Source organism: Aspergillus novofumigatus, assembly GCF_002847465.1.
Source record: "Aspergillus novofumigatus IBT 16806 chromosome Unknown P174scaffold_3, whole genome shotgun sequence".
Taxonomy (NCBI): domain Eukaryota; kingdom Fungi; phylum Ascomycota; class Eurotiomycetes; order Eurotiales; family Aspergillaceae; genus Aspergillus; species Aspergillus novofumigatus.
In genome coordinates, this window is record NW_020194276.1 from 3119229 (window position 1) to 3139802 (window position 20574).

Consider the following 20574-nt stretch of genomic DNA (forward strand, 5'->3'; position numbering starts at 1 on the left):
ATTAAAACATTTGCTTGTATTACTATCTAACCCCTTGCCTGTTGTCCTGTATCTGACTAGCAGTCAGAACGGCATACACTGACAAAACAAGATAATTACCAACAGGTTTAAACTGAAGTAGTAGTTGAGGAATAATTTCATGATTCCTATAGCTTGATGTAAGCTAATGTATAATATATACAATTTGAATACATATCCCATCATCTCATCTAAACCTCATGACATACATATAATGCAGACACAACAATATATAAACACTCTCGTAGGCACATAATCGTAGACCCTGTCTAAAGTCTAGGACTAGGGCTAAAGACCTTTCTGAAACGCAAGTGAGACAGATCACGCATGATCTCGACAGTGCTCTTGATGTTCTGCTTGACAATAACCGAGGTAGGCTTGGAGAAGAGCTCGTCAATCTCCTCGAGGGACTTGTTCTTGGTCTCGGGCATGAAGAGGATCTGGTAGAACCAGCCAAGGACGGCGATACCTCCGTAGAAACCGAGAGTGAGACCGATACGAGTCATCGAGTTCATCATGGCGGTAAAGTTGTAGGTGACGATGAAGGAGCACAGGAAGAGGTTGGCGTCCGCAGTGGTCATGCCGTAACTACGGAGATAAGTGGGGAATACCTCAGCGGGAATCACCCAGGTCAAGCAGGCATAGGAGCCGAAGAAGCCCATGTAAAGGATGATACCGGTCAAATAGAGACCTTCAGCCGTGGCGGGATAGGTCTTGAAGTCGACGGTGTAGCCAGCTCCCACGAGCACAAGACCGATGAAGAAACCAGGGAGCATGACGTTGGCCCAGTAGCGTCGGCCGAACCGCTCCATGTACAGCACTGCGGGAATTGTACCGATCAACAGGGCTCCACCTCCAACGAGCGACATATAGACACTGGTACGGTCGTCGAAGCCGATCTTCGTCATCAGAACACCCATGTAGTACATAACTGCGTTCACACCCGTGAATTGACCGAGGAATACCATGATGTTGGCATAGATCATGGCGCGGCGAGCCCGGGGGTTGGTGAAGAAATCCAGCCAAGCCCACTTCTTGGTGCTGGCTTGTTCCTCGTTCTCCGCGGCGACAGCTTGGCGCATGCCCAGGAATTCCTCCTTGGACTCGTAAGCATCGAAGCCACGAATGCGCTTCCACACACCATACGCCTCGACCGGTCTTCCCTTGTGCATCAGGTAACGGGGACTCTCAGGCATGAACAGCATGCCAACCAGAAGGATGGTCGAGAAGACCAGGGAAGAGCCGAGAATGTAGCGCCAGTCGCCGTCGACACCAAAGAACATCGCGGCCACCGCATAGCCCAGGACTTCACCAAGAGCAATGTTCAACTGGTACAAAGAGACCAGGTTACCACGGATCTTACCGGGGACTAGACATCAGTCAGTAACTGTACTCGTCACAAAAAGGTTGAACTAAAAGGAGTCATACCAGACTCGGCGACGTAGACAGGGACAGTACCACCCTCAAGACCGACTCCCATGCCAAGAACGAAACGGCCGCCGAACATCATGCCAAAGTTAATGGCACCGGCTTCGAGTCCAGCACCGATAGTGTAAAGGATGCAGGAGACAATGATGGCCATGCGCCGACCAAGGTACTCGTTGCAAGGACCAAGGATTAGGGCACCGCCGACGGCACCGAGGGGCATACCGGCGTTGACCAAACTAGCTTGCGAGGCGGACAGATGCAAAGTCTTGGGCATGGTAAGGTTCGCACCGCTGATCAACGACTGATCCAGACCAGAGAGTAGACCACCCATAGATGCAAAGGCAACCAGAACATAAGTGAAGTAAGCCGGGTTGGCGAAAGTGAGCTCAAGCCGAGACTTCTTGATGTTACCGAGCTGTACTTCCAGCTGCTGGAGCTCAGCATCCATGGCAGCTTCGTTGAAAGCCTCGGACTTGGGATCATTTCGAATATCATCCATCTCTTCGGCGACCTCCTTGTGGTCGTCGAGAGGAACCTCGACGTCTTTGATAGCCATGACGGGCAACGCAGGGGAATGGATTATAGAAGTAGTGTATTGAGAGGTAGCCAGAGGCAGTAGGTAGTGTACAAAAGACCTTCACCTATGGAAGGCTTTACTTAAAGTAGAAAGAGAAGAGGGGAGGACCTGCCGTTCCCTACAAAGACACAGTCTTCTAGATAGGAAGAGGACAACCGCCTGTAGAAAGGATGTCGCGAGAGAAGAATGGTTAACAACGAGGAAAAAGGGAAGAAGAAACCCGGGGGATATTTATACGGGCACGGCATCCCGGGGTACAGTCCTGGGCCGCGGAGGGACGGTCATCACGGGTTTAGGGCAGGAAACAAGCGGGACAAGACTTTAACGGGGAAGTGGGGACAGAAAGAAAATCAGAGAGGAAAAAAGGTAGCGTAACCGATGGAACAGGTTACTCCGAACTCTACAGGCTTACAGCAGCAAGCCAGCATTTCTGGCACGGTGGGGGGAATGGCCGAAGCTTAAGGAATGATGATCACGATCACGGCCAATGACCAATTGACCATGGTGGTGTGGTGCTCATCCTCGAGGCATTTTGAGTCGGTTCTTCCCCCTCCTATCGGTCATTTTCACCTAGCAGGGATAGACTCAAATCGATGAACTCAATGAGTGCCATCTACATACTTTGACAATAGTGCAAAGAATGCGGAGACTTGAAGCAGCAAATGCTGGGGGAACGAGACGAGTCCCCGTGGAGGCAAAGAGACGGTTGGTGTGGAGATCTGGAGAAAAGAGAGTGGACTGTGGACGACTCAGGACGCGACTAGAAAACTCGATTCATGTAGTGCAACCCCAGGCACACCCCATTGCCAGTCAGAGCCAAATCTTAACCCTCCCAGTCATGCACTGCACCACGCAGTCATCCCGAACTGTCGGCGACACTTCGGTGGAATTCCATCCAATTGCATCACCTGTCCGTGGTCAAAACTCCGAGTGTTGCCAGTTAGCTAATGCCAATGAGGCATTTAATGCTGGTCGATCCCGAAAGTGTCCAATTGCTGAATCAATCATCCGGTCAAGGACCGGCCCTACCGGGATGCTGATTGCTCGCTGAACGCCACCAACCCGGACACAACCCGAGACTGCATCAGCCAAGAAAGGCAGTACTTGCCCTCGAAACGCACCCGAGACTTTCATTCGCCGTGGTGGGTTCAAGATTCCGTGCCAAAAGGCTTAGTGTGGCGTCCCAGAAGGTCTACCATGAGAGGAACAACCAAGGAACAATTCAGCCCGTGGGGGAACTCGCTAAGGTCACGTGCCTACCAGGCACCCCGACAGTACAGGTACGGAATATTGAGCAGTCTATGAACTTCCAACGATTGCACAAAGAGACAGGGAATAGTAAATAGATTCGATACAAGTATTATTTGATGATGTTGAAGAGATAATTACAGGAAACAAGCAAATGGCCTAACGCTGTGTACAAACTTCTCAGACAGGCACCATCCAGCGATGTCCGTCTCGAGCGTTGGGAGTCCAAATTAGTAGTAATATTGAGACATAACAACTTCATTCAGTGGCTGTTGAGGGTAACACCCCCAATTCCCCTCCCTCTTACCGTCGTCCCGGCATCCCAACCGGCTTTCGCACACTCGGATCTGCCCCTCCCCCGTAATACGGTGACCCCGGCCGACTGCCGCCCGGAGGAGTCTGGGCCGGGCTAGGCGACCGCCCTCCATGCAAGCGCGCTCGGAGTCTCTCCTGCGCAGATGCAGCCCGCTCAAGAGAGGCCTGGCCTGATGCAATTGTCTGATACGATCCCGCTCGCTGACTGGGGAGAGGTCGTGCCCCGGACGGATGCGCAGTCGGCGGTGTGGGGGATCCCGAGGGAGGTGTCACCATTGAGCCAGAGGGAGCGCTGTGCACCGTCGACAGCGGGGCGCCTGCGCTCCCGGCTGCCAGACGTCCTCGTCGCAGACTGGCCGTTTGTGATGCTGGTGGTTGTTGAGAAGCTCCCGAGTCTCCCCATAGATCACTCAGCCCGCCACCGCGTCCGGGGGCTGAGGTTGTGACCGCTGAACCGTGTCCGTAGGCGCCTGGCTGGATCTGAGTGGTTGCGATGGTTCGGGAAGGGGCGGGTGCTGGAGCTTTAGGGTCCGGAGGGAGCCATGATGGAAAGGGCCGGCCTTTCTGTGTGTAGTAGGCACGCAGAACGTTGGAGATGTGAGAGCAGTCTTCGTTTTCTGGGTCGTCGGCCTCGTCTCCGGAGGTGATGGCACGGCGGAGGGAGTTGAGTCGCGTGCTGATGTTGGAGATCGCTGACGACGAGGTAATCGAAGAGAAATAGGAGGTCATTATTCTGTGATTTGATTCGCCGGAGGAATATGTGCAGAAGCTAGATGGGCCGCGAAGGAAGGTCCAAATTGCACGGTGGCGGGGTCGGAAGCGATTCGCAGGGAGAGGATGGAAGGTTTAATTAAGCTCGACGGTACGGGCGACTGAAAGCCAAGGTGCAGGTCCAGGATAATGGGATTGCGTGAACTTAAATCATCCACGGCACATTGAAGCCACGAAGTCTATAGAAACCAGAGGTAGACCAACTGTGGTTTCTTGCGATCAGACACTCTACGCTGGCGTGTTTCAACGGCGGATCCAGTTACCGCCGCACGTGAGTCCCCGGCCGTGGAGAAATCACTTAAACACTACGTACTAACATACTTAACACTGGCAGATATTCTGACAAGACATGATGCATATTTTGATAATCTCCTAGGCTCTGTACATGTTGTCGAACAAAATATTCTCTTGAAGCTTCAAAATCAGTCGTTAAACAAGTAGATGCAATGACTGGGTATGCCAAGCCCCGATCGCACGAGTAAGTTGTAAGAAGAAAAACCCGAAACGCCGTGAATGTAGCTCAAACAAATTACTTTTTCTTCTATATCCTTCACTTCCTTCACGAGCATGACCCCCTCTAAGCCAGGATGCTCTCCTTGCCCGCTCCTTCGGTTTCGTATTCGATTTCGACCCGAGGACCCTTCTTCCGGGGCTTCGCTTGTGGTGCAGCACGCTTTCTCTTGGCCCCAGGCTTGGGCTTCTTGACCTCCTCATCGCTGGACGCCTCCTCTGAGCCGCTCTCCTCGTCACTGTCCTCATCGTAATCACTCGAGTCGTCGGCCGAGTCTCCACCCAGCCAGTCCTCGATATCCTCGAGATCCTCGTCATCCTCAAGATCACTGACATACTCCACCTCACCAACGCCCTCTTCCTCTTCGTCCTCAATCTCTTCACCGTCGTCGAGATCCTCATCCCGCTCACCCTCACCACTGCGCTCCAGACCGCGCAGGACCTTCTTCCAGATCCCCTCCTCAACATTAAGCGGCCGGTCACCATACGCGCCGCTCCGCAACCGCTCAATCAGCTCACGCTCAATCGCCCGCTCAACCTTGGCCGCAGACTCAGCCTTGCGCTCTCTCGTCTCCTCCCTCCGACGGATCTTAGGCGCCAGCTTCGGCACAATCTTCTCCCCCAGCCGCTCTTCCTCCTTGGCGATCTTCCGCATCCGAATAGCTACCTGCGTCAGCCGCGTAAGACGCTGCTTGCACTTATGAATAAGAAACTTGGGCCAGTAGATCAACCGCTCGTCGAGCTGCCCCAGCGCCTTGGCGTAGTTGGACGATAATTTGATCCGCTCCCAGAGCTTGCTGGGCATGTGGGCTCGTTCGATCGTCTTCATGTACAGGTACATGGCGCCCGTCTCCGGATCCGACCGCACGGTAGCGTACCGGGAGTTGGCCAGCGGGCAGGACTGCCGATTGCAGAGACCGCTGACATTGTATTCATTGCGGCAGAAGTTCTGGCCTTTTGTTGTTCTGGATAGCGTGTTATTAGTATGTGCATATATTTCATCGGCTGAGATTTTGTTTTTCGCGGGCGGCGAATTCGACGAGCGCTCGCTGGGATTCACTCACTTGAGCTTGTAGGAGCAGAACTGCTGGTTGATAACCTGCCAGACAATCTCGTCGGAAGACATGATATTTGATTCCGGCTGCTACGTGCACCGGTTTTGACCTGCCCAGTCTGTTTAGAGGTAGGATGGTTTTCTGTTGACCTGACGGATCGAAAGCTGATTTTCTCCGCAGAAAAAAAAAAGTTGCGGTAGCAAGGGGGTCACGTGGGCGGCGCTTATCGATTGCCGGCTTATCGTTATCAACTGATCTACTCCGTATTTGTTCCTTGTTCATCACAGCCGGCTGATACTCTGATGCGCCCAGCATGCTATATGCCAATGATGACGGCCGTTTCAACACAATGCAGCGCCAATATTTCCTCAACGCTAATAGATATTTACATCACCATCCTTCCATCTGTAACGGGCCACCATCCCATTCTGTCCCATTCATCATGGCCCCGTTGGCAGCCATTTCCGCCTCCTCATTCATCATTTCCTCACCGGCAAACCCCCAACCCATAGCTTCCAACTCGCGTACAAAGAAGTCCCGCTCTTCTTCCATCATGGACGCACCACCTTCGCCGCCCATCACGTCCTTGTATCGACGTAGGTGCCACCAGTGTGTCAGCCCTCTGAGGGCTTGTTCCAGTGGCAATGCCTCCTCCACTTCTGCGTCAATATCCGAACCAGCCAGCCAGTCATCCCGTAGTTCCGGACGGCAGTATAGATAAATCGCAGTGATGACACGCATGTTGCTCTGGCGCCACTTACGGCCACAGTAGGGCACCTGCGATTTGAACAATTTCAGGGTGTAGAATCGCAGGTGGGGATCAGGAATCTTGAGCCCCTTTCGTAAGATCGTGCTGGACTTGTACTGAACAAGAAGCAGACATCTGTGTGCTTTGTCCCGCGTAATCTTCTGCATGATGTGAAGGTAGTTGATGGCAGAGAAGAAGTTCCGGAACGAGAACACCGTGATGGGCTCTTTCGGCGGAGGAGCAGTGGGAAATCCCAGTTCGTCAACTTCAGGACGATGAGGGCCTTCTACCAGTTCAGGAAGAGCCTCCTGGGGAGACGACGGTCGTACTGAGGAGGTGCCTGGATCTGTATCACGGCGGTGCCGAAGAATAGGCGGGGGTACGGCTTCATCTTCACTTGGTGATGAGTCCTCATCTGAGTTATCAGCTGAATTTGGCGGCTGATCGGAATGAACATGACAAAAGTGGAAGAAACTGCTCAGAGTTAGTGACTGCATCGTGATCAGTGTTTGACGAGCACCTACCCTAGTTCTTCACGGTCGTTCTTCTGTGCTATCGCCTGGTCGATATCTTGATGCGCGAACATCTTCAGAATCAGGGGTAAATAGTTTGAATCGAGCAAAAGCTGCGTCATATATTCAAACTTTAATATATCTACAGCCTGTTAGAAAACACTTCACATAGGCCTCGAACTTGTAACTTACGAGATCTCTTGAACCACTTCAACATGAGCAACAAAGATCCAGATATAGCCTTCCCTGTAATTTCTCGCAGGCGGATGTTGTCAAGTTCCTCAATGGCAGCATCGGCATTGAAACTATCCGAGAAGCTATTGGGGGCAGCTGGGAACCCATTGGCGGCCCCGTAACCATCACTAACCTCAAGTCAGCCATTTCTTGTTCTTCATGTGTTTGTCAATAGACTGTCCGCTACGTGCCTCATGGCATGTCCATTTTGACCATTCGCTTGATTGACCATAGCACTGACATTGGTCAAAATGATCTTCAAGAAGACAATTGTGATCGACTGTAGGTGCACCAATACTTGGGACTATCAACGCGTGAGTATGTCAACCATGTTAAAGAGAGGGGAACACGTACGTAGAACGATTCGACAGCATCTAAGCGGCGCTGTATGTCATCATTATCGGTCTCCCTCTGTGGGACCCAACTGTGACTCGACTTTCTTCTCTCCTCTAAAACCAGGTTTTCCAAGTCCTCAACAAGTTCACCAGAGGGGTCCTCGTCTGAGCCAGCTGAATTCTCGTCAAGATACCAACCGCGGTCATATTTCATGAAACGCTCTCTTTCTTCCCACAGCTGGCGCATCGCTCTAGTCATCTTAACGTGAGTCGAGAAGAGCTTTCCGGCTTCAATGATTGACGCCGGTACATCGCTTCCTTCCCATCTCTTTCCCACGAGTGCATCTTGCCGTTCAGTGCTGCCTCTTCCGCCGATATCGTTGCTCGAGTCATCCAAAGGAGGATACATAAAAGGAAAGTTCTGGTTTGTCTGGTAATTCTGCTTCTTGCCCGCTTTGCCACCGGGTCCTATAGGTGACGGTGGAGGTGATGGAGCCGGTGTAGCGATGTGGACAGAGTGATGGAGGATAGAGCCGTTTCCACCAGCCACAGAGGGACCTACTCCGGAAAAGAGCCCGGTAGATGAACTGGTGCGGCTAGGATGCTGAGGAAGAGGAGGGAGAATAGAGTTATTTTCAAGCTCCAGAGGAACGACAGGTAGCGGGGGTTGTAAGCAGGGTATTTTGATGTAACCTCTTGCCGGAAGAGGTGGTAATCCAGGGGGAAGCCGTCAGAAATGGTGTCCTCCGGTTGGGAGAGTTTTCTCGTGCCTCCATTCGCGGCTCCAACTCTTCCTTGGCTTTCTTCAAGCTATCGCTTCCCCCAAAGAAGAGGAGAAGACACTTCCAAAAAAGGAGGATGATCCGCGTGAGCGGAATGTTTGCTGAATCGTCCCATCGCAGTCGTGCTATGACCTCGACAAGAAAAACTGGCAGGTTAGGCTTCAACCCCATGAGCGCATCGCGCAGGGGAACATTTTGAGGATCATGTTTCTCTTGTCTTCGGCCAATCTCTACGACTATGTATAAAGCCGTAAGCACAAGGTTCAATTCATGTTCTGACGCAGCAACATTTGCGGAATCCGAGTTCGAGTCCAGACCGTCCAACTCGGGATTGGGTGAGCCCCGATTCTTCTCAAGAGCTTTGCACAGGCAACTGAGCAATGGACCAAGTCCTGAACACTCATTGACAAGCTCAGCGTTTCTCTGCATCCATATGATCTGCAGTGATTTTGATTTGGGTGTATCTGTGACTGCTTGCGGGGGCAGATCTTCTGGGTAGTCACGGACTGCTTTTCCAGCGGTACTACCCCAGATACCAGTCAATGCATAGCAAATAATCTCTAACGCTTCGGTGCGAGCAGAAATGTCTCGATCCGGTAGCCCATTGATTATCTGTTCCATGAAAGATTTGTGTAAGTCATGAGGGGCATCAAGCCAAGGCAGCCGATTGGAAACTGCAGACTGCTTCTCACAGAAAGAAGCCCATTCTCGCTCAAATGTGGACTTCATGCCAAGGAGCATGATTCGATCAAACTCGCTGTATTGGAACCATTCTTCAATTTCTTCCGCAAGAGGCTGAGAGTCAGCGTATTCAAATGCATACGCAGGTTGATCGGCCTTGGGCATGTCCTGAACTATTTGCTTTAATTGAGCCAGGCTCAACGAGTCTGACGGCCTGTCCGGCAGTTGCTGCACCGGGGCAGGAGGCGGAGGCTGTAAAGGCGGGGGGGAGCTGATACGTCCCGACGCAGTTCTGGACGCCTCGATGGTTTGGGTCTTTGCTCTTGCAACTCATTTGGTTCAGCAGACGTCGCTTTTGAAGCTTGCTCCTGTCGCAGGCCTTGCGCGACCTCTTCCATCAACTGATCATCTGACACAGTTGTGATGTCGGTTCCGGTTTGATCGACCTCGTCGGCCTTGACAATATGATGTTCCTGCATTGTATGTTCAGAAGACGCAATTGAATCATCCATCATTGAGCTCTAAAAGTGGTCTCAATGTTTCGAGGAAATGGCTTAGGACAAAACCGGAAAATGTTACTGTAAAGCCATACTATTATGTATCTCCAAGCAAACTGAAATCAAAAAAAAGAGGGGCAGGGAAAGAAATACGGATAGAAGCCTAAGTCTTCCACTGAGGAGAATGTCTGGGATAATTCAAACGGCCAAGCATCGCTATCAGTCCTCAAGATTCATCATGCGGATTTCCACCTCTGCACATAGCGACGAAGCAGTTGGGAGATCGCTTATGGCGGTGGACTGTCCACGCGCGCCCGCCGCTGGCTGCATCACGTGATCTTATACACTTTGAAAGACTGTACCACTTTTTGGACCAGGACGTGGCTCGAGTAAGATTGAGAGATGCTAGATTGGCTGCGATGGCTTTACCGCTTGCGAAGAACTATCTACAAGCATGCAGCTGCAGGGTAATGCGAACAGGGCAACAGCAGGATTGTTATTGACGTGGGAAGTATATCTCCAATTCTAAATCCTTAAAAGTTTACTCAGTGCTTAAGATAAGATGCATTTCTATATTATTTCAGCAAGCACGCTGGAAGCTAGGGTATCATATAGAAACCCGTACACGGACGATCGACCTGCTATAACAGTAGGTCCATGAAGTCTCCAATATTCAATCCGATTTGGCCGACGGTTGATCACTGTGGCCTCGCCGCTTCAACTTTCGCTGCCTTTCCCATTGCAGCCATCCGGCTTCTGCGAGATCCTGACTTACCACTAAGTCTCGAAGTCTCAAGAATTGAGATATTCCCAGATCCAATACCCAATTGACATAACCCTTCGTCCGCAAAAAGCTCGTAGCCACATACCAAGATACCGCACACAGAACGCCAGCAGCGCAACCTGCTAGCACCTGTTTTGGAGTATGATAGTTCAAATAGATGCGGCTGGTGGCCACCGCGCCAGCTCCGAGACACACCCCGGCAGCCAGCGCCACCCGCATGAGATAATAGGAAGTCGTGTCAGGCTTTGGAACAGTTGGAACATGCCGGACGAGAAGGAACAGAGTCAGGTAGACAGCGAAATATGTAACGAATTGGGCATGGGACGACGGCATCCCGTAGCCTTTCCCGAGCATTTCTGGATAAGTTCAGATTTTAGCCTAAGTCGCCGTGTGTTTCTTCTGCTTCTATCACATACGCTTTGGTCTTTCTTCTTTGATAATTCGCTTCAGGGCAAAATTGAATGCCTCACAACCCATTTGCCCAGCAAACATGGAAATTACCTCCACTTCTCTCGAGGCCCAGATAAGGGTCACGTAGGCCACACATAGTGCTTGGGGTACAAGGGCGAGCCAGGCAGAAAGGAAGGATAACGGGTCTTCAGGGTTCTATGAACATGAAGTATGGAAGTCAGTACCAAAGCTCTGCTCGAGATCACCGGTCGTGATTGAGTCCTTTCGGAACAGAGACTCACATAATGCACGTGGGTTAACGACAGCGATGCCAGCGGTGTTTCTTCCATATTGTCTCGTAGGTGTATACGATAGATAGGCAGCTTGACTATCTATTCTGACGAATGATGTAAGCACCTGCACTGCACCCCTTGAATGCTGTTGATAACTGATAGGAATCTCGACCGATGATCGTCAACTGGTATACATCATGAAGAGAGTGGGCAGTGCGGTACGTATCAAAAATCCCGCCGTCACCTGGGATCTACAGCGCAATTCATGCTTCAAGTATTCTCAATGCTGGTCGAACATGCATAGAAACACAGAGTACAGCGGTTGTCCTCGATGGCGTGGCCGTGCATGGGCGCTGCTTTAACCACTTTTATCACATGAACGAGATCCCGCTGAGGAACACCAAAAGCAGCACGGGGAATGAGGGGGAGGGGAAATAACATCGGATAATGAGTCGAAGATAAGCCACGAAATATCAAAAATCTAATGGAAAAAGAATAAGGTAAAAAGTAAACAAGTACCTCTTATTTGTGGCAATCATTCAACATGTCAGTCAATACCTTTTTAGAAAAGTAGATAAATTACAAGAACCATACAGCCTGCACAGAAGTGAGAGCAGCGCCTGGGGCAGCAACAAAACAACAATCGTTTTGCTGCCCATTGCAATCGCTTATTTTTATCAAGTCCTTTTCATGACTCACGCAGTCTGTATTCTTTGCTCCTTTCCTCCTCTTTGCTTCTTCGGAGCTCCTCTGCTGTCTCAGGCACAAGACCAGTCCCATCTCTCATTACTCGGTTTCTTATCTATATAATCAAATCATGACGCACTTTTCCCCACGTTATCATCGCGAAATTTTGTTCTCACACTCATCTACTCCGACAACTCCCTCTAGGAAACTGCAAACAGTCCAAGAACTCGCTTTGACTCCATATCGATCTCTTCGCTTGATGGGTCTATTGCCTTCATAGGCAATTGTGATCATCCAACGAGTTTATTGTACCTGAGGGGTAGGTAGAATCCATCCATGGTCGTCTTCTCGACCGCCGCCACTCTTTTTCAAACTACCTTGGGCCTCTTTTACTAATGCATAGACACGGATAGGTTTCATCGAGTCTCCGACACCACGTTACTTTCCTCGACCCCTGGTATATCTCTACAAATTGGTCGGCAATATAAACTACTTTTTATTTTCCAGTTGGTCATTGCCTCGCAGAATGTTATAGACGGCACGAGCGTTCCCGATTTTATACTATGGTTGGGTTTGGAATAACTCCGTCCAAACTCCGCCTCGCCACCCGATATAACCTCTTATCTCGATAATCTCCATCAGCAATTCTGCATTCTTTTTCCTCTGTCTTGTTCGCCATGACGGGGTCAGACTTCTGTTCGGAGGATGAACGCTCAGTCGAGCTGTCCTCCATCGCTGCCATCTTCCCTGAAATCAAAATAGATCCAGCCTTTCCCTTCAGGGCCTCTTTGGATATACCCGTCAAACCTTCAACGCCCTTACCTGTCTGCTTCGAGCAACAATTAGACGCTGGATTCCCAGAGGTTTTGACTCCTCCTACTTCCCTCGATGCCAGCGATGTTGGACTCGGATTTGCAACCAAGGACGACGGACGGGACGTTCATACGCTCTCGCACCTTCCGCCTCTCAGTCTTGAGATTGATCTCCCGGAAGGGTACCCTTCTGAAAAGGCGCCCATTTTCAGGCTTGAGACAAATCCACCATGGCTCCCGCACTCGATCATCTTGCGCCTCACGGAGGATGGCAACCGTCTGTGGGAAGAATGCGGGAGGGATCTTGTTGTGTATACGTATATTGATCACCTCCAGCAATTGGCAGAAACAGCTTTTAGCGTCAGCGACACGGCTGACCAGGAAGTACGACTTCCCCGTGACATCAAAATCGCATTGCTGGATTTCAACAACAAGGCAGAGCGGGAAAAGTTCGAACAAGAGACCTTCGAATGCGGGGTTTGCCTCGAGCCCAAGAAGGGATCGGTTTGCCACCGCCTTCTGTTTTGTTCCCATGTTTTCTGCGTTTCATGCCTGCAAGACTTCTACAACAGTTGTATCACTGAGGGAGATGTTGATAGCGTCAAATGTCTGGCACCCGATTGCGGCAAGGAGAAAAACGGTATACCCGAGACAGGGAACCAGTTGAAAAAGCGGAAGAAGCACGATCGAACACTTAGTCCGAGCGAGCTGCTTCAGATACCATTGGACCAAGAGACGGTCCAGCGCTATGTCTTTCTGAAAAGAAAGAAGAAGCTCGAGTCTGACAAGTCGACAGTTTACTGCCCTCGACAGTGGTGCCAGGGTGCAGCTCGGTCGAAGAAGCATCCGAAGCCCATCGATCCCATGTCAGATGACGTTGACTCGTCTGACGAGGAGGAAGGCTTTGCGTTTGATCCGAACGGAGATGAGGCCCAACTGCCGCCAATGGCGGATCGTGTTGCCATCTGTGAAGATTGCAACTATGCCTTCTGCAGCGTCTGTAAGAAAGGTTGGCATGGTGAATTGGTGCGGTGCTTCCCGCGGCGGGAGGCGGAGCTGTCAGCCGAAGAGAAAGCGACAGAGGAGTACCTAAGACTTTACACCTCACCTTGCCCAACATGCGATGCTCCCTGTCAGAAACGCATGGGCTGCAACCATATGATATGTTTCAAGTGCAGTACCCACTTCTGCTATCTCTGTTCGAGCTGGCTCCCTGAAGACAACCCTTACCGGCACTTCAACGACATCAACAGCCAGTGTTATAATCGACTGTGGGATTTGGAGGGAGGAGATGGCATTGATCCCGAAGGTCCGGAGGCTCTACACCGAATACCTAATGACCTGGTCGATTTTGATGAACCCAGTGATGACGAAGGTGCTCCTGTCCTGGAGTTCCGTGAAGAAGAGATCGCACACCGAAGGCGACCTCCACCTCCTGCACCTGTGCCACCGCAAGTCAACCAAGCTGCAGGTGGTCATGGTCGCCGAAATCGTGGCAATGATGCGAATGTTCTGGATGCAGCAGGCAGGGCAGCAGCCGCAGAGAGGCAGGCGCAGGCGCGAGCGATGGCTGAGGTGCGAGCGCGTCCTCGGCAACATGACGGACAAGCTGTAGTTCAGCCGCCTCGACCAGGACGAATCCATCGGCCAGGCCTCCAGAGGTTTTTGGATCTGGTTCAGAATGATCGTGAAGATGAATGGGACAGTGACGAATTGGATGACGACCTCTGACTGCCTGATATGCTCCACACAACAATCAGGCATTCTTGACGACTATAATCTAGCGATGAACTATCACGATGATGCCCAACTGCCTTTAAGAGAGAACATCTTTTTGCATGCATTTATCAAATAATGATGTGATGCATATATTTATGATTAGCGACATTTTGTTCATAGCATTGCGTGTTTTGTGTCTGTTGAAAAAAGCTGTACCAGTGCGAACATATTCTGTCAATTTCCCGATGTACAATGCAAGATACCTCCAATTTTCTGGAAGAAAGAGAAGCCTGAACATCCATCTAAGTTCAACAAAACAATCATCCCAATACAATGCCGCACTATACCCGCCAAGTTCCAGAAAGTAACAAATAGCACAAATCCAGAACCATCCCATACCAGTACAGCCATTTTTTCCGGCTGGTTCTTCGGCAGGCTAATTGTGGTAGTGGCTGTCTGTAGGTTACCTGTTGTATGGTTTCCCAGGAATTATTGACATACGCCCCGGAGATAGCAGTTTGGACCTAAGTGTACTTGTTGAACTCTTGCGTCATAGGGATGAAGAGTGCCATATATAGCCGCTTTTTATATTCCCCACACCTCCCTTCCAGAGAGTATCTATCTAATAACGCATACCAGCAACTTCCGTAAGTGTGGCTTCCATAAGGTTTCTGCAACGTAAGATGTCGGCTTCGAGCGAGCGTCGTGAAATTGTTATCGTCGGTATGTATGAATTATGGTCTACTTGCAATCTGAACTACCCCGCACACATTTTGAGGCGCGCAAAGCTGATTAGATGCTCCCAAAGGCGGCGGTATCATTGGATGCTGTTCGGCGTATTATCTGACAAGACATCCATCGTACGATCCAGCGTGCCATAAAGTGACTCTGATCGAGGCCACAGAAATTGCGGGTGGAGCATCGGGCAAAGCTGGGGGACTGCTGGCGCTATGGGCATATCCAAGCAGTATAGTTCCTTTGAGCTACAAGTTGCATGCGGATCTGGCCGAGGAACACAACGGTAAAGAGAGATGGGGTTATAGAGAAATTGGCTGTGGACAGATTGTTGTGAAAGGCCGTCCTCTTAATGAAAGGAAGGACGCCGGCGAGAAGGACTCGGGAAGCTCATTATCCCTCCAAAAGCGGAGTGAGGCTGCTATTGCGAAACTAAGGAAAGCCAAATTTCCGCAGGATCTGGATTGGATTGATCCCCAACTTATCAGAGGCTATGAGAGCATGAGCGACCCTGGCGAAACCGCTCAAGTCCACCCTTACCTCTTCACCACATCAATCGCAAAGCTTGCCGAGAAGAAAGGCGCAGAGATCAAGTTGGGCTCAGTGACAAACATTGGCTACGCAGGTGATGCTGTGGAGTCAGTTACATACAATGATAAGGAGTCCGGAGAGTCGCGCACAATTTCGGCGACGGACGTGATTATTGCCGCTGGTCCCTGGACACGAACGGTCATGCCGGAAGCTCCCATATCGGCAATGCGCGCTCACAGTGTTGTCATCCGACCAACCAAGCCGGTGAGCGCTCATACTCTATTTACGAACATTGAAATACCCGCCAACTTCGATCCATCGAAGCCCTCACGCCCCACAGTCGTGTCCCCGGAGATCTACGCCCGCCCCGATGAGACGGTATACGCTTGTGGCGAGGGTGACCAGGTTGTCCCGCTTCCAAAGACCACAGCAGATGTTGAAGTGGACCAGAGACGGTGCCAGGACATCATCGACCAAGTGGGAAGCATATCCGATGAGCTTCGGGATGGACAGGTTTGCGCACGGCAAGCTTGCTACTTGCCCAACGTCACCGTACGGGGAGGTCCCTTGATCGGCCACACTGGCACTAAAGGGCTCTACCTTGCCGCTGGACACACCTGCTGGGGTATCCAAAACGCTCCCGGGACCGGCAAGCTTATCAGTGAATTTGTCTTCGATGGCGATGCAAAGAGCGCCAAGATCGGGTCTCTAGATCCGAGGAACTTTCTTTGAAAGCTCTATATAGGCTAGAATCATGTCACTTTTGGTTGTAGCCATGTCTGGAAATAATTTGTACCTCATCATCTCAGCTCTATCTTTCGGTTGCTCAAGTAGATACGGAGTAGAAGACGGACAGTTGGGACTTGGTATAGGAGCTTGGGCCACGTGGAGCGGAAGCTAGAAGCTCTCCGCTTTAGGACAGATCATAGGTACTCCGTAGCGTCGAGAACCATTCCAATTGCAAGGTCTCCATGTTATAATTTCATGCCGAATATTGAGGGTATTACTTTTCCTCCGATGCATTCCTAGATATGCATTTCCCGAACTTACATTTCCTTCTCGCGCCCTTTCTCTATAAGGTCGTGGTCTCCGCTGGTCAAGCCTCCGCCGCAGACGATTTATCTGTCCTGACCACAGAGACAGCGAAGGCCAACAACGACTCGTTATTATGGGGTCCCTACAAGTCCAATCTCTATTTTGGCGTCCGCCCTCGCATCGCCAATAGTCTGTCCGCCGGGTTGATGTGGGCTAAGGTGGACAATTATGCCACCGCGCAAGCCAGTATGTTTGCAGCACCATTAGTGTATTTAGAGGGCGATTGCATTGCATTGGATACTGACCCCCTATTCGAAGACTTCAGACATACTTGCGAGCAGAATGAAGGCATGGCTGGTTATGGCTGGGACGAGTACGATATCAGGAAAGGCGGCCGGCAGACAATCCATGACACCGGCAACTCCTTGGACTTGACAATCGACTTCATCAAGGTCCCTGGTGGACAACACGGCGGCAGCTGGGCTGCCAGAGTGAGAGGTGTCCCGCGCGAAGACGGTTCCCCAGACCAGCCTACATCGATCGTCTTCTATGCTACGTTGGAGGGTCTGGGTAATCTGGGTGTTGCGACGGAATCTGGTCCTCTTGGATACGAGGGGGACGTGCAATTGACAGGATATACAACCGATCTTGCAGACTTTTCCATCGATGTGACTGCTGGCCCTGGAACCAATGAGCATCCTGAACATGGGCACCCGTCCTACGAGGACAAGCCGCTGGATCGCACTCTGGTTTCCAGCTCTACCATTGCACCTGAGAACCTCTGGCAGGTGAAAGGTAGGCTCAGCGTCCCGAGGAATTGCTCTCTCATATGAAATGGCGCTGACGTATGTACAGCCCTTCTTTTCGCGCAGATGAAGTCCGAAGTCAATGAGATTATACAGAGATTTGGTCAGGAGAATCCTCCTCCTCCAGCGCAAGTTTTTACGATCAAAAGCGCGCCTGGCGACGGGAACATTCACCTCGTTCAGAAGGTGTTCAAGGGTGCTTTTGAGGTATTGATTGCCATTTGCTCATCGGTACATGGCTTACAATTTCCAGTTCGATATCCTGTTCAATTCTGGGTCTTCTCCAGATCCCGTGACGTGTAAGCTCCTACCTACTCTTGGCCTTGCTGGCCGATAGAACGTGAATACTAATCAAAGGGATGTAGCCGACAAGCTCACCGAAGAGATCTCCAGCGCATCCCAATCGTTCTCTGAACGCTTCAACAAAGTCATTCCACCGCAGTCTCCTTTCGATACTGCGGAATACACCGAGTTCTCCAAGGCTATGTTGTCGAATCTCATTGGCGGCATTGGCTTTTTCCATGGAGATGATGTTGTTGACCGCTCCGCAGCACCAGAGTACGATGAAGAAAACGAAGGTTTCTGGGAGGAGACGGCCGAGGCGAGGGGCCGAGCTCAGCCTGTTCTTGAAGGGCCCAAGGACCTCTTTACTTGTGTCCCGTCTCGCCCCTTTTTCCCCAGAGGATTTCTATGGGATGAGGGATTCCACCTGATACCTGTGATTGACTGGGACACTGCCCTCGCGTATGTTCCTCGATTTACCTGGCCTATTTCCCTATTCTGTACTATCCTTTGATGAATTGGCCTACTAACTCAGATAAAGGCTCGAAATTGTGAAGAGCTGGCTGAATCTGATGGACGAGGATGGCTGGATTGCTCGAGAGCAAATCCTTGGTGCCGAAGCCCGCAGCAAGGTGCCGCCAGAATTTACGGTACAGTATCCCCATTATGCCAACCCGCCGACTCTGTTCATGGTATTGGAGGCTTTCCTGGATAAGCTGGAGGCTAGCAAGGGCGCCGCTTCTCAAGCCCTCGGCGACCAGGGCGCGCTGGACGGTCTGCGTATGACCTATTTACAAAAGCCGGAAATGGGCGAAGCATTTATTCGATCGATCTATCCGCTGCTCAAGCGGCATTACTTTTGGTACAGGACTACCCAAAAAGGAGACATCAAGTCGTACGATCGGGAAGCGTTTTCCACGAAAGAAGCATACCGCTGGCGAGGAAGGTCCGTCCAGCATATTCTCACTTCGGGACTTGATGATTATCCCCGCCCCAGCCTCCCCATCCAGGCGAGCTGCATGTGGATTTGATCAGCTGGATGGGAATGATGACTCGTGCCATGCGACGGATCGCCGAGTTTGTTGGCGAGACCGAGGATGTGGAAGAATTTAGAGGGTACGAAACGGCGATTGCGCGCAACATCGACGATCTTCATTGGGATGATGAGGCACAGACGTACTGTGATGCGACCATCGACGAATTCGAGGAAAGTGTCCATGTTTGTCACAAGGGCTATGTCTCCCTCTTCCCGTTCTTGACAGGCATGCTGGACCCTGATAGTCCTCGACTCAAGGCTGTTCTGGATTTGATCAGGGATCCAGAAGAGCTTTGGAGCGACTACGGTATCCGCAGCTTGAGCAAGAAAGACGAGTTCTACGGTACTGCCGAGAACTATTGGAGAAGCCCGATCTGGATGCCCATCAACTATTTGGTGGTCAAGAATCTTTACGTGAGTAGAGCCATCATCTGAAATATCGGTTCGAACAGATAGACTGACTGTGCCGACTAGGACATTGCAACCACATCTGGTCCTCATCAAGAACAGGCCCGTGAGATGTACTCGAGCCTGCGGAAAAACCTGGTCGAAAACGTCTTCAGACAATGGAAGGAGACCGGATTTGCCTGGGAACAGTACAACCCTGAAACCGGAAAGGGGCAACGGACGCAACACTTCACAGGGTGGACCAGCATGGTAGTGAAGATCATGTCAATGCCTGACCTGCCTGTCAACAAGCAGATAGGTCATGACGAGTTGTAGAATTATCAAAGATCATTGAATATATTGATATACTAGAGAGGGAATCAAAACACCTGTACACTAACATTTGCCTCCAAGCGCCCAACTCCATGTGCAAAAAGTCGTGAATATGATGCAGTCAGAAAACTCAGCGGCGTCGATAAGGATCGGAGTCATGATTCCTCGGATGTCTTCGACGATGGTCTTCCCTGTGTCTGCGGTGACCATCTTCCCCGGCCCTTACTCTGCTCGTGGACCGCGAACTTGTTCGCCTCCTCCGACGTTCGCGATCACGCGACCGGGATCTCGATCGGTGACGATGGCTTCGATGATGACGTTCGCGCTCTTCGTGATGCCTGTGGTGTCTGTGATCTCTGTCTCTGTCTCTGTCTCTGTCTCTGTCTCTGTCTCTGTCTCTGTCTCTGTCTCTGTCTCTGTCTCTGTTGCTCTCGCGATCCCGTATACGATGCCTTCCTGGACTCCGACTCCGCTCACTTCTCCGTTCTCTCTTCCTATCAGCTGGATCCTGGACCGCAGTCTCCGGCTCCCTTTCGCCTAGGGGTGTAAGGTTTGCATTGGCATTCCCACTCGATGCTGGCAGGGGTAGGCCCAAGGCTCGTGCCATGGCTTCCTCCTCCGCTTGTTTGACCCGTTGTAGCTCCTCACGATCCCTTCGGGCTTGCTCTTCCGCGGTTGTCTCGCCCTTGGCATACCATTGTAAATCACGACCTTGTTGCCAGCGACCGACGGGGGCCATAAGAGAATGACCGAGGTAATTCTCGCGATGCGCCGAGTCCTTCACATCAGACCATTTAAACTCATCGCGGCCGCCGCTGTTACAGTCAATATCTATAAAGTACATACGCGGGTAATGAGAATTTCACGGAGTGCTTACCGGCTGCCTTCTTTGCGAACACCTGCAACAAGATCCATCCTGGCTTTATCCCGTTCGCAAAAAGTTCGGTGGTGAATGGTCAACAGATGGAGACTTGGTGATCAGCTCACTGAAGGGGGCACAAGGCACGTGCGCATATACGCCTGAGGCATCAAG

The 20574-nt window shown here is 51.2% G+C and overlaps 10 protein-coding genes across 10 annotated transcripts; 4 read left to right on the plus strand and 6 right to left on the minus strand.

Annotated features, from left to right (window-relative positions):
* Nucleotides 1–287: 287 nt before the first annotated feature.
* Nucleotides 288–2002, minus strand: P174DRAFT_368124 (putative MFS sugar transporter; the record flags this gene model as incomplete). Its single annotated transcript, XM_024822211.1, has 2 exons — nt 288–1387; nt 1447–2002. The coding sequence occupies 2 exons, from the start codon at nt 2000–2002 to the stop codon at nt 288–290; spliced, it is 1656 nt and encodes a 551-aa protein (XP_024684474.1).
* Nucleotides 2003–3352: 1350 nt separating this feature from the next.
* P174DRAFT_440494 (uncharacterized protein) lies at nt 3353–4561 on the minus strand. The gene has a single exon (XM_024827058.1). The coding sequence runs from the start codon at nt 4313–4315 to the stop codon at nt 3575–3577; it is 741 nt and encodes a 246-aa protein (XP_024684475.1). The 5' UTR covers nt 4316–4561; the 3' UTR covers nt 3353–3574.
* Nucleotides 4562–4695: 134 nt separating this feature from the next.
* Nucleotides 4696–6073, minus strand: P174DRAFT_440495 (ribosome biosynthesis protein MAK16). Its single transcript, XM_024827059.1, has 2 exons — nt 5932–6073; nt 4696–5832 (listed from the first exon to the last, which is right to left on the minus strand). Exons 1-2 carry the CDS (start codon nt 5991–5993, stop codon nt 4935–4937), a joined length of 960 nt encoding a protein of 319 aa, XP_024684476.1. The 5' UTR covers nt 5994–6073; the 3' UTR covers nt 4696–4934.
* A 105-nt stretch (nt 6074–6178) lies between these two features.
* Nucleotides 6179–9726, minus strand: P174DRAFT_511561 (FAR11/STRIP family protein; the record flags this gene model as incomplete). The annotated part of the gene is made up of 7 exons (XM_024831799.1): nt 6179–7144; nt 7195–7324; nt 7375–7544; nt 7608–7720; nt 7771–8347; nt 8445–9466; nt 9493–9726. The coding sequence occupies 7 exons, from the start codon at nt 9724–9726 to the stop codon at nt 6313–6315; spliced, it is 3078 nt and encodes a 1025-aa protein (XP_024684477.1). The 3' UTR covers nt 6179–6312.
* A 536-nt stretch (nt 9727–10262) lies between these two features.
* On the minus strand, nt 10263–11212 carry P174DRAFT_440499 (phosphatase PAP2 family protein). The gene is made up of 2 exons (XM_024827060.1): nt 10912–11212; nt 10263–10851 (listed from the first exon to the last, which is right to left on the minus strand). The coding sequence occupies exons 1-2, from the start codon at nt 10985–10987 to the stop codon at nt 10385–10387; spliced, it is 543 nt and encodes a 180-aa protein (XP_024684478.1). The 5' UTR covers nt 10988–11212; the 3' UTR covers nt 10263–10384.
* Nucleotides 11213–12542: 1330 nt separating this feature from the next.
* On the plus strand, nt 12543–14408 carry P174DRAFT_367235 (RBR-type E3 ubiquitin transferase; the record flags this gene model as incomplete). Its single annotated transcript, XM_024822161.1, has 1 exon — nt 12543–14408. One exon carries the CDS (start codon nt 12543–12545, stop codon nt 14406–14408), a length of 1866 nt encoding a protein of 621 aa, XP_024684479.1.
* A 43-nt stretch (nt 14409–14451) lies between these two features.
* On the plus strand, nt 14452–14962 carry P174DRAFT_147926 (uncharacterized protein). Its single transcript, XM_024821155.1, has 2 exons — nt 14452–14854; nt 14907–14962. The coding sequence occupies exon 1, from the start codon at nt 14516–14518 to the stop codon at nt 14762–14764; it is 249 nt and encodes an 82-aa protein (XP_024684480.1). The 5' UTR covers nt 14452–14515; the 3' UTR covers nt 14765–14854; nt 14907–14962.
* Nucleotides 14963–15015: 53 nt separating this feature from the next.
* Nucleotides 15016–16463, plus strand: P174DRAFT_387686 (NAD(P)/FAD-dependent oxidoreductase). The gene is made up of 2 exons (XM_024823369.1): nt 15016–15119; nt 15205–16463. Exons 1-2 carry the CDS (start codon nt 15080–15082, stop codon nt 16392–16394), a joined length of 1230 nt encoding a protein of 409 aa, XP_024684481.1. The 5' UTR covers nt 15016–15079; the 3' UTR covers nt 16395–16463.
* Nucleotides 16464–16639: 176 nt separating this feature from the next.
* Nucleotides 16640–19551, plus strand: cwh41 (mannosyl-oligosaccharide glucosidase). Its single transcript, XM_024831800.1, has 8 exons — nt 16640–16943; nt 17016–17492; nt 17553–17710; nt 17757–17802; nt 17869–18247; nt 18327–18735; nt 18783–19235; nt 19296–19551. Exons 1-8 carry the CDS (start codon nt 16694–16696, stop codon nt 19542–19544), a joined length of 2421 nt encoding a protein of 806 aa, XP_024684482.1. The 5' UTR covers nt 16640–16693; the 3' UTR covers nt 19545–19551.
* P174DRAFT_387688 (MMtag domain-containing protein) lies at nt 19533–20495 on the minus strand. Its single transcript, XM_024823370.1, has 2 exons — nt 20419–20495; nt 19533–20356 (listed from the first exon to the last, which is right to left on the minus strand). The coding sequence occupies exons 1-2, from the start codon at nt 20454–20456 to the stop codon at nt 19672–19674; spliced, it is 723 nt and encodes a 240-aa protein (XP_024684483.1). The 5' UTR covers nt 20457–20495; the 3' UTR covers nt 19533–19671.
* Between the last annotated feature and the right edge of the window lie 79 nt (nt 20496–20574).

Coding starts and splice junctions, on each gene's coding strand:
- P174DRAFT_440494 (XM_024827058.1), bottom strand. CDS start 4,315: ATGACCTCCTATTTCTCTTCGATTACCTCGTCGTCAGCGATCTCCAAC.
- P174DRAFT_440495 (XM_024827059.1), bottom strand. CDS start 5,993: ATGTCTTCCGACGAGATTGTCTGGCAGGTTATCAACCAGCAGTTCTGC. Junction 5,833..5,931: donor TTCTGCTCCTACAAGCTCAA/GTGAGTGAATCC, acceptor CACGCTATCCAG/AACAACAAAAGGCCAGAACT.
- P174DRAFT_440499 (XM_024827060.1), bottom strand. CDS start 10,987: ATGTTTGCTGGGCAAATGGGTTGTGAGGCATTCAATTTTGCCCTGAAG. Junction 10,852..10,911: donor CAAAGAAGAAAGACCAAAGC/GTATGTGATAGA, acceptor GAACTTATCCAG/AAATGCTCGGGAAAGGCTAC.
- P174DRAFT_147926 (XM_024821155.1), top strand. CDS start 14,516: ATGCATTTATCAAATAATGATGTGATGCATATATTTATGATTAGCGAC.
- P174DRAFT_387686 (XM_024823369.1), top strand. CDS start 15,080: ATGTCGGCTTCGAGCGAGCGTCGTGAAATTGTTATCGTCG. Junction 15,120..15,204: donor TCGTGAAATTGTTATCGTCG/GTATGTATGAAT, acceptor ATGCTCCCAAAG/GCGGCGGTATCATTGGATGC.
- cwh41 (XM_024831800.1), top strand. CDS start 16,694: ATGCATTTCCCGAACTTACATTTCCTTCTCGCGCCCTTTCTCTATAAG. Junction 16,944..17,015: donor TTATGCCACCGCGCAAGCCA/GTATGTTTGCAG, acceptor CCCTATTCGAAG/ACTTCAGACATACTTGCGAG. Junction 17,493..17,552: donor GAACCTCTGGCAGGTGAAAG/GTAGGCTCAGCG, acceptor ACGTATGTACAG/CCCTTCTTTTCGCGCAGATG.
- P174DRAFT_387688 (XM_024823370.1), bottom strand. CDS start 20,456: ATGGATCTTGTTGCAGGTGTTCGCAAAGAAGGCAGCCG. Junction 20,357..20,418: donor GTTCGCAAAGAAGGCAGCCG/GTAAGCACTCCG, acceptor TGACTGTAACAG/CGGCGGCCGCGATGAGTTTA.